The sequence below is a fragment of the Capricornis sumatraensis genome, chromosome X (genome assembly GCF_032405125.1).
Source record: "Capricornis sumatraensis isolate serow.1 chromosome X, serow.2, whole genome shotgun sequence".
In the NCBI taxonomy this organism is placed as follows: Eukaryota; Metazoa; Chordata; class Mammalia; order Artiodactyla; family Bovidae; genus Capricornis; species Capricornis sumatraensis.
This window is the reverse complement of record NC_091092.1, coordinates 107,410,474-107,424,148: the sequence shown is the minus strand read 5'-3', so window position 1 is coordinate 107,424,148 and position 13,675 is coordinate 107,410,474. Positions and strand designations below refer to the sequence as shown.

Sequence of the window (13,675 nt, the reverse complement as noted above, 5' to 3'; positions counted from 1 at the left end):
TGTACCTGGGTCCCTCAGTAGCTTTATGGAGCAGACTTTCCTTTGACCCATGCTGGATATATTCTCTCATTAATAAAAATAAATAAATAAATAAATAAATAAATAAACAAACTTGCTTGTAATGCCCAGGAGATTGAGGAGTAGTTTACTACCTTGTTAGAACCTAGTCTCATCTGGATTATATAATTCAATTAAATACAATGCAATAAAATATTCCTTTATCCTAAAATCAATTTTAGGATTTATACCATCAAAATGATTAAACCATTTTTAAATTATTTTGATAGCTGCAGATGGATCTGTTCCAGTCCCTTTGCGATTTGTTCCTCCCAGTCCTGGACGCTACCCTTGCAAAATTTTGTTGACATCAAAGTACGATGTGCGTCTCTATTGCATTGAAGGTGTGGTGAATGAAGAATGTCCAGAGGCCAGATTTGATTTTGAAACACCAGCATTTGAACCCCTTACCCAGAATATTCCAATTGTAAGTACAAATTTTCTTTTTTCTTTTTTTGGTACTTTCTTTATTCCCACTGCCACTGTCTCAAAGTTTTCTTCAAACCTCTCATCTAAACTAGTACTGATTCCTAATTGCATTATGTGTGGCCATTTGTTACTCCAATTTGATGTCACGGTTTTATTCCTGAATATAAATGTTATCATATTATTCACCTGATTAATCACTTCTGCTGCATCTCTTTGTTTAAAAAGTTAACTCCAATATCCTTAACCTATCATCAGACTAAGCAGACTCATGGTTTCTCAGATCACTCTGCGCCAAATTCAGCTGTGACCTTAACATATGATTAAGATGGGCTCATAGGCACTAAGACCAGTGATTGGCTATTGTTGTTGCTGTTCAGTCGCTCAGTCCTCTCCGACGCTTTGTGACACCATAGACTGCAGCACACCAGGCTTCCCTGTCCTTCACCATCTCCTGGAGCTTGCTCAAATTCATGTCCATTGAGTTGGTGATGCTATCCAACTATCTCATCCTGTTGTCGCCTTCTCCTCCTGCCTTCAATCTTTTCCAGCATCAGGGCCTTTTCTAATGAGTTGGCTCTTCTCATCAGGTGACCAAAGTACTGGAGCTTCAGCTTCAGCCATCAGTCCTTCAATGAATATTCAGAGTTGATTTCCTTTAGGTTGACTGGTTTGATCTCCTTGAAGTCCAGGAGACTGGCTATTACTTGGTTATAAGTGAGTGATGATAGAGTAGACAAAGGTAATTTTTAAGGATTTTTGTTTTACACTGATATGTTTCTATCTTTATTTTCATGCTTTAGAATAATGAAACAAAGAATGAATGGAAATTTAAAGTTACTATAGAAGGAGAATGGTTTCATGGACCTCCTATTTTATATGTCGGACCAGGTGAAACTGTGGATTATCCTCTCACATTCAAACCTATTTTGGAATGTGAGATTATGGTATGAACTCATTGATTTTTTTTTTTCCCTAGCAATAATATGTCGATAAACCAATGTGATGTTTACCACTACAATTTATGATAAATTTTCTTGCAGAAAAGTTATATTTTCCATGAATTTGATCATTGGTGTTCACTCTGCTTGAAACTTTAATAAATGTTTTAATTTGAGGTATAAATATTCTGAAAGTCACATTGTCATAGGCTTCAATATGTATATCTAGGTTAATTTTATGTAATATGTTTAACAAAGTAAAATCATTGCTTTGTTTTTATTCAGTAAGGAAGTTTATACTTCAGAAAATATTTTCTTGTCATATTTCTTTGACAAGTATGTAAACAGCATGAGAATGCCTATTAAACTCTGTCACTTAGTGAAAGTGAAAAGAAATAAAGAGCTTTTCACAGGAAATCCATCTTCATTCATTCAGTAGAAGTATTTATATGTAAACTGGATAAGTCACTGACTAACACCTTCTTGAAAGCTCATTTCATTAATAAGATTCAAAATTCCTAAGACAGAAGAAATTACTGACTTCTAACTGTTACTCCTATAGAGCTTAAATTTGACTGATTTGTCACAGGGCAAGCTTATTCTACAAAATGAAGTAGATGGTATGGAGCATATCTTTGACATAAAAGGAACTGGAAAAAGACCCCTGGCCTTGGAACACATCATTGTAGACTGTCAAGTGGGGGAAGTAACAAATAAACCCATAATAGTGCCCAATTATACACCAAGGCTCCTAACATTTAAGGTCAGTTTGTTTTTTGATTTTTTAAATATGAAAGTGTTTTCAGAAAGAGTACATTGAATTGTATGAAATTTAAAAACATCTGATTTTACTTAACTAGGTAAAGCAGTGTGATACAAGGAGATGGTTAGAATTCCTTTTATTAGTCCAACAGGTTTTAAACTGCCATTTCATAGAAAGTTGAATTAGCACCAAACAAGTTTTATATCTAAGTATTAGTATATAATCATAAAACACATTAAGATTTACTTATTTGAGTCATGTGTATTTTTACTTGAAGATATTGTGCATGATAAAGAAAGATCTTTTCAAAAAAAACTTTTAAACAGCTTTTGAAATGGTAATGTGATATCTGCAGGCATGAAATTTCAAAAGTTTATCCTGTCACTTATCAGTATGAATAATAGTGGGAATATGAAGAAATACATAATTATTTATATCTTTATTAAGAGGTTTTATTCTTGACCTTCCTCATTTGATATATTTAAGCAAATCTGAAAATAAAATTTTCTACTCCCTACTCCCATATTTATCTACAAATTGTGTTTTCAATAAAATCCTCAAAGAAGCTTCAAATATCTATCCATCATAGATGCCTGTATCTAGTTTTAGAGGGTGCTTCAGAAGTTTAGAAATTCACTGGGTTTGTTCTCTGCTATTTTTGGTAATCTTGAAAATTATGTGCTTTGATTTTCTTCTTCTTTCCTTACTGGATTACAAATGGAGTGAATCTTATGAATGAAAATTTTATTTTCTTACTCCCCTGCTACAACTCTTCACTGTCATCTCTTGCCATCAGATCTAGTCCATGCTCCCTGAAGTGGCTCATGTGCTTCAAAAGTATGTTTGCTCAGCTTTATCTCTTACCACTCTTGCCTCCAGCCACACTTAGGCCACCGTATACAGTATTTACAGTATATACAGTATTTCCTTTTGCTACTATCTAGAAATCTTTATCCAACTCCCTATCTTCCACTTCTCTGTGCTTAACTCCATTTCATTCTTTAGGGCAAGTATTTATTAGATGCCACTTTTCTGAGAATCTTTCTAGATCCCCATAAACCTGGATTATAGATGCCTTTCATGTGCTTCCACAACATTTTTTTTTACCTTTCTTTTACCTTTCCCACAATCATGTATATTATATCTTATTGCTATTACCTATTTATTGTTCTCCACCAGATTATTTACTGTGAGGAAAGGAACATACCCCCTCATATCCACACTTTATACCTAGCATAAATCATAGTGCATAGGTGCTCAGTCACTTATTCATGTCTGATTCTTTTTGACCCCGTGGACTGTAGCCTGCCAGGCTCTCTCTCCATGGAATTTTCTCCACAAGAATATTGGAGTGAGTTGCCATGCCCTCTTCCAGGGGATCTTTCCCACCCAGAGACTGAACCCACCTCTCCTTTGTGGTAGATCTTAACATTGGTTATTTCATTTTGTTGTTATGGCAGAGGTGATGTCTGTAGGTTTTTAAAATATCATCCTTCAGAATTAATGCATTTTTTTAACTGTAGGCTTTTATAAATAATAAGTATGCTATGTTAACTATGAAAAGTGAATGTATTTTTCTAATTACATGTAGAAGTGGAATTTTATATAACAAAATTATTCTCATAAGAATAATAGTTAAAGTCTATATTTCTGTTGTTTCAATATAACAATAAAACTGAAGAATCTAGTTACTTTTACCTTTAGAATGTAAATTTTCCCTGAGGCCTTTTTCTGTAATTAAAGATGTTACATATTAAATTTTAAAATATAATTTCATTCAAGTACTAGTAATACTGAACATGTATTCTAGTTCTTTTATATTTCTACCTTTAAATAACACCAAGAATTATAAAAGAACAGAAACATATTTAAAACCTAAGACACATATTCTTAGAGATATTAGAATAAAATATCACCTTTCTTAATTTGAAAATCACCATTATTTTTAATCAGCATGTAATAATGAGCATTATCAATTTGCCATTTCTATTCATTCATTTATTATATTTGAATCATTGCTGGTATTTCAGTGGAAATTCTATTGAGAAACAACTGAGATGCTGCTAAGGAGAAAGGCTAGACTGGAAACTTTGATCTATAGTGTCAGGTTTCATCTTGCACTTGCTTTGAAACCAGTGAAATGCTTCTGATTCTCTGTGCACTCAGGGTTGATTCGCACTCTCCCCCCACTCCTTCAATACCTTTCTCATTGTTAGACTATTTTCTTAATCTGTAAGTATTCTCAAAGGTTTTCCATTACAAGATAAAACTTGCCTCTAACAATACCCTTTCAACTATTACCTTCTGTATTTTTTTGTGATTGGTAAACTTCTTGAAAAAGCATTATTTACATGATGACTTCTTACTTCATGGTGGTCCATTTGTAGCTCCTCTACTCTTTTGAAACTGCAGCCGCAAAGATCACCTGTAATTTTTGTTCAAGAAAAGTCAGTTATTTGCCCAAATTATCTGCCCTGAAACTCCTTTAATGTTTGGCACTATCTGCCTTCTTAATTTCCCAGGTGGTGCTAGTGGTAAAGGACCCGCCTGCCAATGCAGGAGACTTCAGAGGTGGGGGTTCAATCCCTGGGTCAAGAAGATCCCTGGAGGAGAGTGTGGCAACTCACTCCAGTATTCTTGCCTCGAGTATCCCCTGGACAGAGGAGCCTGGCAGGCTGCAGTCCATAGGGTCACAGAGTCAGACACAACTGAAGCAACTTAGCAAGCATGCAGCACACTGTCTTAACACTCTTCACCCTGTATTTTATATCTTTCTATATTCCTCATGTCGATGCCATTTCTTGATTGTTACTTATCTGGTCCTTTTATTCCTCTAACCTTCTCATTTCTTTTTAAAGTTCTACCTTCTAAAGTATCCTCATATCTGTACCACATCACACTTGGCAGTTTCTTGGTTTCAGACTATCATTTAGGTACAAGTGGCAAATTTATACTTTTAGTCTAGATGTATTAGCTTCAGCTTCTCATTTTTGACTGCTTACTTTATACCTCCACTTTGACAGTCTGCTAACAACTCAAACTCAGTATGTTCTTTTAATATCTTTTCCTTTTTCTATTTTTCATTACTGCTAGTATTCATTTTTATGATGTTTTGAATTTTTTAAAAGCCTTTTTACTATATTCAATCTCATTGCTACAAGAATAGTTTGCAATAGAATGTTGAGACTTCCCTAATAGGAAAAATAATATAAAAAATAATGAAATATAATAAGCAATACAGGTAAAATGCTATGGCATTTTATCAAAGTGACCAGGTAGTAGGAGATAGTTGTGCACTAAGGAAAACAGGAGACCTGGGACTTCCAGAGTAGTGGAGTTTCATAAATCTGTTCCTCCTTAAAAGCAATACAAACACTGACAAAAACTGTCAAAATGAAATTTTAAATCAAAATTAAACAAAGATTTCAAACAATCTGAGCAGTATTTACTCAAGAAAAACTGAATCATGGTAACAGTGGAGTAATTTGTCGCATTTTGACTTGACCTATTTCTGTCCCCCTCTCCGCTGCTCTGCAGTCTTACAACCACAATGGCTATGAAAACTGCAACCTTGCAAACAAAGGAAGAGGCAGACTGAGTATGACTCTGCTCACAATTCCCACACCAGTACATTCTCACAATTTGACCTTTCTCATAGGTCTCTTGCAACACCCCTCCCCATGAGTGAGGGGTTGTCATCTTTTACTTGTGTCATATCTTGCTCTGATGGAAAGGACTTATCTTTAGGACACTTGCCAAAAATATTCAGTAGTTTGGCATTACAGCTGCCTGAGGCTACAAAACCAGTTGTGACCAACTAGACTTTGACTAAAAACTTGAAGATGTGAGGATTAAGATATCTGCAGCGAATTTCACAATTCTGACATGTCCCTGGGTAACATGCAGGCCACATGCATATACAGAGTGGTGTGATTGCCCAGGGAAGGCCTGAGAGGGTGCCAGTTTTTTCATCTCTGGCTGATGGAGAGATGCTGTGTGAGCTGGAAGTTAAGGCTAAGGTAGAGCTGTAAACTACCTAAGTGCTGAAGGTGTGCCACAACACGTATGCAATGCTCCTTGACAAAGGGTAAAAGATTTATTATTTCAGGCATGTAAAAAACTTGTGACAAACTATATGCATACCTTGGAGATATTTGGTTTGGATTCCAGACCACCACCACAATAAAGCAAAATAACAATGAAGTAAGTCATACAGACTTTTCTTTCCCACTGCATATAAAAGTTATGCTTTATGTTGCACTGCAGCTTAAGTATGCAATAGAATGGTTTTTAAAGGATGTACATACCTTCATTAAAAAATACTTTATTGCTAAAAAATGCCAAGACAATTAGATTAGTAACATCCAAGATAATTAATAACTATAATAACTATAAAAACAATGAAAATGTATGAAATATTCCAAAAATTATCAAAGTGTGACAAAGTAAGCAAATACTATTGAAAAAATGGCACTTACAGACTTGCTCAATGCAGAGTTGCCATTGTGCTTCAAGTGATATCTTGAAGAAAGTGAAAAAAACAATCCACAGAATGAGAGAAAATATCCACATGACCAATATCTGATGAGAGCCTTGTTTCTAGAATATGTAAACATCTTTTACAATTTAATAATGAAACACGTAACACAATTTTTTAAATGTGTAAAGAGTCTTAACAGTTCCCCCCAAAGTACATGCAAATGAACAATAAACACATGAAAAGATATTGAACATCATCAGTCCTTCAGTTCAGTGGCTCAGTCGTGTCTGACTCTTTGCTACCTTGTAGACTGCAGCACGCCAGGCCTCCCTGTCCATCACCAACTCCTGGAGTTTACTCAAATTCATGTCCATTGAGTCGGTGATGCCATCCAACCATCTCATCCTCTTCTGTCCCCTTCTCCTCCCGCCTTCAATCTTTCCCAGCATCAGGATCTTTTCCAATGAGTCAGTTCTTCACATCAGGTGGCCAAAGTATTGGAGTTTCAGCTTCAACATCAGTCCTTCCAATGAATATTCAGTCCAACCAGTCCTTTAGGATGGACTGGTTGGATCTCCTTGCAGTCCAAGGGACTCTCAAGAGTCTTCTCCAACAACACAGGTCAAAAGCATCAATTCTTCGGTGCTCAGCTTTCTTTATAATCCAACTCTCACACCTGTACTGACTACTGGAAAAACCATAGCCTCAACTAGATGGACCTTTGTTGACAAAGTAATGTCTGTGCTTTTCAATATGCTGTCTAGGTTGGTCATAACTTTCCTTCCAAGTAGTAAGCGTCTTTTGATTTCATGGCTGCAATCACTATCTGCAGTGATTTTGGAGCCCCCCAAAATAAAGTCTGCCACTGTTTCCACTGTTTCCCCATTTACTTGCCTTGAAGTGATGGGACCGGATGCCATGATCTTAGTTTTCTGAATGTTTAGCTTTAAGCCAATGTTTTCACTCTCCTCTTTCACTTTCATCAAGAGGCTCTTTAGTTCTTCTTCACTTTCTGCCATAAAGGTGATGTCATCTGCATATCTGAGGTTATTGATATTTCTCCCGGCAATCTTGATTCCAGCTTGTGCTTCATCCAGCCCAGCGTTTCTCATGATGTACTCTGCGTATAAGTTAAATAAGCAGGGTTACAATATACAACCTTGACATCCTCCTTAATCACAATGAGATACCACTTCACACTCACTAGGATGGCTATTATAAAAATGAAATACAAAAAACTTTGAGAGAAGCTGTAGAGAAAATAGGAACCATCATGCATTGTTGGAGGGAAAGAAAAATGGTTCAGCCATTTTAGAGAAGACTTTTGGAAAGCAGTAATTTAAAAGATTGAGCATCCTATGTCCCAGCAGTTCCACTCTAAGATATATGTCCATAAGAAATTAAAATCTATCTGTACTCAAACACTTCTACATGGTTTCATAGCTGCATTATTCATAATAGACAAGAACAGAATCACCCCACGTTTTCATCAACTAATGAATGGAGACACAAAATGTGTTTTTTATATGATTTAATGCCATTCATCAGTAAAAAGGAAATGATGTGCTGATAAATGCCACAACATAGGTGAAACTTGAAAACATTATGCTAAGTGTAAAAGAGCTAGTCACAAAAGATCATATACTGTGTAATTTCTTTATGAATTTTTCAGGTTAGGCAAATCTATAGAGGGACAAGGTAGATTAGTGTTTGCCTGTACAGAATGGTGGAGGGGGGCAAGATGAAGGTACTCACTAAGGTGAAAGTTGAATCTAGCCAACAACAGTTATAGTCAGATGCTGCTTATATGCTATATTAATATTGATTCTATTAATATTTATATACTGTATTAATATTGATGTAGAAATTCATTGAAGTGGTTTATCTTTTATATATCAAATTGCATAAAGAAACTTCTGCATGGCCTATAAAAGCTACTCTGATTGTATAAACATCAGTGATCTTGCTACCAGTAGCAAAAGAGAATATTTTTATTGTGTTATATTTTCCCTTAAGTCTCCGATTTTTCTTCTACTATATGTCTATATTTTATGGCTTGCTTTTCACTTAAAAGTGTACAGTTTCAATGAAAATATTTAAGTTAAATTTCAGCTTTTTCTATGCTTTAGCTTGTTATACTAATTTCATGGAAATGTTGACATCATGTGATTCCTATTTTTGAATTCTCTCTTCTAGGTATCTTCAGATCTTCCGATAGTGTGGGGAAACCCAGACATCACCATAGACCCTGATAACACAGTTCCGTATATTCTACATGTGTGCTCTTGGAAGCGTGGTATATTCAAAGGTAAGAAAATTGTTAATAAAATATTATTAACTACCATACTGGAAAACTTGCATGATGAGAAGAAAATTAAAATTTATTTATATTTCTTGTTTCTAATAAATGATCCAGAGGGAAATTTAGTTTTCTATTTAAGTCATTAGCTTTCTAAATAATCAGTGCTTTGGGGCATACATTTCATCTATAGTGCTATACTTTCTTGTCCATTTATTTGAATTTGTAGGGCAAATTCCTGGAAGTAGAAATATTTAGTTAAGGCATTAAGATTTAAAATTAGAGTGTGTGTTAGTTACTCAGTTGTGTCTGACTCTTTGCAACCCCATGGACTGTAGCCCGCCAGGCTTCTCTGTCCATGGAATTCTCCAGGCAAGAATGCTGAAGTGGGTAGCTATTCCCTTCTCCAGTGGATCTTCTCAACCCAGGGATCGAACCCGTGTCTCCTTCATTGCAGGCAGATTCTGTACCATCTGAGCCACCAGAGAAGCCCCAAAATTGGAATAAATACTTTCAAATAGTTATACCAATTTATGAGCCAGCCACCGTCCTATGAGAATATTTCTTTATAAGACTAGGTATTTTTAAAACATGTACATATAATATACTTAAATGATACATGAAAAATAGGTTAAAGGCTTTGGTACATGTGAAGTTTTCTTCCTTTTTTTGTAACAAAGCATCCATTTATACAAATTGCCTGATGGTCCCTGAAAAGAGTTGCTTGCTTGGGAATAGGAGTGAGGGATATTCCTACAAACCTTTTGATGGAAGAGGGGTTGGAGGTAAAGAAGAGTAACAGGGAATAACTGAGGAACTGTAATTCATCAAAGGAATAATTGTTGTATTTGAAGACAATTCAATGTTCCATGGTCATTTAATCCTGTTGAGGAAATTATTAAAATGTTAGTAAATGGATACAGTTTAAAAGTGTAGAAAGCACATAGAGAGTAGGCTGAATGCCAGTGCTATTAACAAGCATAAGGGAAATTTCAGAATGGCAACCACTGTGATCCAGTTACTACTGCTGTCATAGAATATTCTGTGAGTGAAGAGCCAACTCACCCACCCCTCACTCTCTACTTCTAATTGGCTTGACCCTACATGTCACCATAGTCATAGCTGTTAGCATCTTATGAAATCTTCCCATCACTTTTCAGACACTTGACTTTGCAAAGCCCATTATTATTCTCTATGTAATAGGTAAATTTTGAGCTAGAGTGAGCCTATTTCAAGCATTTCAATAAAGTAGCATTTTTTGGCCATTTTTATGATAATTCAGAAGATTTTAATTGATTGTAAGAACATAAATTTCAGTTTTTATTCTCATCATCAAATGACAGTCCTAATGATAGCTTTTCCTTAGTTTTAGAATTTTGATTAATCTTTCTTAAAGGATAACAAGTCATTCAGAATTGCCATTATTATTTTTGATATAGGTAAGACATTTTAGTTTTCTGTCCTATAAAAGGCAGTAAGGTCTGCTATGTGTGAGAAGAAACATAAGAGGAACTTTAAATGGTAGAATGTTGTTGAATTAGGAGTGTTTATGACTCCATTAAGCAAAATAGAGCCACTGATCCATGAATCAGACTCAAAGTTATAGAAATGGAGCTAAGAGAAGTTAAATAATCAGATTTAATATGTCTTAGTCATTTTTGTTGATTTTGGCAGCTGGTGCATGGGGATCACCCACAGAGATGTTATGGGGAGGGAGGTGGGAGGGGGTTTCATGTTTGGGAACACATGTAAGAATTAAAGATTTTAAAATTTAATAAAAAAAATAAATAAATAAAAAAAAATAATAAAAATAAAAATAAAAATAAAAATGAAAGCAAAAAAAAAAATAGAAATGCTAAAAATTTCAAAACATATTTTCAAATTTCAAAACATTTTCACTCATCAGATAAGGACTCAGCATGCTGATTTGAAGGACTTCAGAAGAAATTTTGAAACATTAATGACAACTCATGGCATATTGTTGAGTTCAGTTCAGTTCAGTTCAGTCGCTCAGTCGTGTCTGACTCTTTGCGACCCCATGATCACAGCATACCAGGCCTCCCTGTCCATCACCAACTCCCGGAGTTCACTCAGACTCACGTCCATTAGGTGAGATGAATTAGTAAATATTGCTGGCTACACAAGAGCCCTTGCAGGCTTCATAATTTTGAAAAATATTTGCAAGACATTTTCACGGTTGTGCTTCCCAGGGCGCTCTCTTAGATTTGAATTAATGTTACCATTATTATTTGGACAGGCTGAGACTGTAAGGATGGCAAACTCCATTTTTATTGATATCACTGTTGGAAGGCTTCTGCAACGTTTTAAGTAGTGGAGATGTAATTGCTTCCGAACAGTTGTTAATCTGTTGTAATATAAATAAAACTGGACTAAAATTTTCATACATATATGAGAATGCTCCTATTTGTACTGGTTAAAGAAGTATGTCAGTTCTATATGTGTTTGTGTGTATCACTGGTCTTGATAACTTTGTGCATGTTTTTAGTTCTATACTTAATTATATAAACAGTTATTTACAAAAGGCCTATAATTTGGAAAGTCTTGATGAGTATAGTAGTTATAAACAAAGCTGACCTTCAAACAGTTACACTCTGTTCGTTAAAATATTTTCACAGATGCTTTTCCTCATATGTTGGCAATCCTTAATTGTTTGAACTCTACTGTAATGCAACTTTTAAACTCTAGCCACCACAGTCTATCCCTTTGGCCCCACACCTCCCCAATAATTCAGCTAGACATAAAGGGTTATCACAAGCCTCAGAATTTGGATCCAGCGTCCTTTCTGATTGATCCGGGCTGGAAAATAGGTTTGTTAATTATTTCAAATATTACTACTGGATACAAAAATAAATATTGTGTGGCTCCTGCCTCCTGGGATTTCGTATCTGGTGGTGGAAATACATATCCATAAATCATCTAGTACAAGGTACACTTTGATATACCACAAGTTTAAACATGGCAATGATAATGGAAAACATTAACCCTAACAGTGGGAGTCAGAGAGGGTTTCTTAGGGGATAATGGTTTTGATCTGGACCTTAAAGCTGGACCTTTGAGCTGGGACTTATCAGCCAGTATAGTAAGCAGAGCAAAGGAAACAACCTTATTGAAAACACAGAAAAGATATTTTCTGTAAGTAATGAATAGCAGGGATATGTCTGGAGTGTGCATCTGTGGCAGCCAATGCAGTGACATACAACTGTCACTGCCTATAGAAATATAGGCAGACTTTGTTATATGGAATTTTTGTTTTACTTCTTACTGAAGTTGCAGCTATTGAAGATTTCTGAGGGGTGTGAGTCAACTGAGTTTTAGGAAGAAAAGTCTAGAGATAATACACAAAACAGATAGGGAGTACAAGATAGGGTGGATGGATCTGAGAGATCATTTAGTGGACTTTAGTAATATTCTGGTTGATCGGTTCTCAATATTAGTTTGTGCCTCTTTCTTATACTGAAAGCAGACCCTGAGAGAAGAGTTTAATTGCAAGCAGTTTATTTGAGAGGTGATCACAGAAAGCACACTGACTGAATGGAGAAGTAAGATGCTGAAGGGAAAAAGTCAGTAAAAAGTAAGATATACATCAAATTACTGCTGAGACCTGGGGAAACTTATTGGTAACTTTCTGAGAGAATTGTTAGGCTGAAGGGTAAGCAAATTGAGGTAAACATCCTCTAACTCCTCTCCATCAATCATTAATGTTTTTTCTTAGGGAAGATTACATGGCAGTGAATCCCTACTGGAAAAAAGGCATAGGAAACCATTGGTGTGTACGGAAGCTGTCTGCAGAGGGGATTTTCATGGGGCACAGAGTTATATGTAGTATATACTATACTGGGTGTCATGGCATATTGACTGATAGGTAAGAATTTTGAAAAAATGGATGGATTTGGAATTATCACAGCAGCCTGAAGTGAGGTACAATCATGTTTCATATGTGCCCACGTGGAGGTTTTAATTCAAATGCCTCTTTTGCCATGGAACAAAAAGATAATATTGACCATTTAAATGAGGATTGAAGGCAGACCAAACAAGTCCAATGATAGTGAGTTAAAAAACAGAAGGAAAATTTCAGGAAAAGTGACAGTCGAAAATGATGCTATAGCAGCTTAAGTTTCAAGGGAATCAGATTCTAGGTTGGGAGATTAGCGTATCAGACATGTAATAGGAACTGTGTTGTCATTAACACTTATAAAGAAAAAGGTAACAAAGTATAATACTGAGCAGAGGAAAAAGTTGGGTTTCCGGACAGAAAATAGTAAAGTCAACTTATTAGGGTTGACTAATGAGTTTAGTCTACTCATTAGGGTTTAGTCAACTCATTAGGGCTTACCTGGTGGTGCAGAGGTTAAAGCGTCTGCCTGCAATGTGGGAGACCTGGGTTCGATCCCTGAGTCAGGAAGATCCCCTGGAGAAGGAAATGGCAACCCCCTCCAGTATTCTTGCCTGGAGAATCCCATGGACGGGGGAGCTTGGTGGGCTACAGTCCACAGGTCGCAAAGAGTCAGACACGACTGAGTGACTTCACTTTCACTTTCAACTCATTAGGGTTTCTGAAGCTAGGAAGGTCCTTTGGAATTGTCCCAAGTTAGGAGAGGGGAAGAGAAGGCAATGGCAACCCACTCCAGTACTCTTGCCTGGAAAATCCCATGGGTGGAGGAGCCTGGTTGGCTGCAGTCCATGGGGTC

General features: G+C 36.0%; 1 protein-coding gene across 1 annotated transcript in view; it reads left to right on the top strand.

Annotated features, from left to right (window-relative positions):
* Window positions 1-13,675, top strand: part of CFAP47 (cilia and flagella associated protein 47) — a 504,236-nt gene that overhangs the window by 331,004 nt on the left and 159,557 nt on the right. Inside the window, exons 48-51 of the mRNA XM_068963234.1 lie at window positions 288-484; window positions 1,287-1,430; window positions 2,014-2,187; window positions 8,864-8,975. Of these exons, the coding sequence (XP_068819335.1) occupies window positions 288-484; window positions 1,287-1,430; window positions 2,014-2,187; window positions 8,864-8,975 (627 nt within the window). The remainder of the gene's footprint in view (window positions 1-287; window positions 485-1,286; window positions 1,431-2,013; window positions 2,188-8,863; window positions 8,976-13,675) is intronic.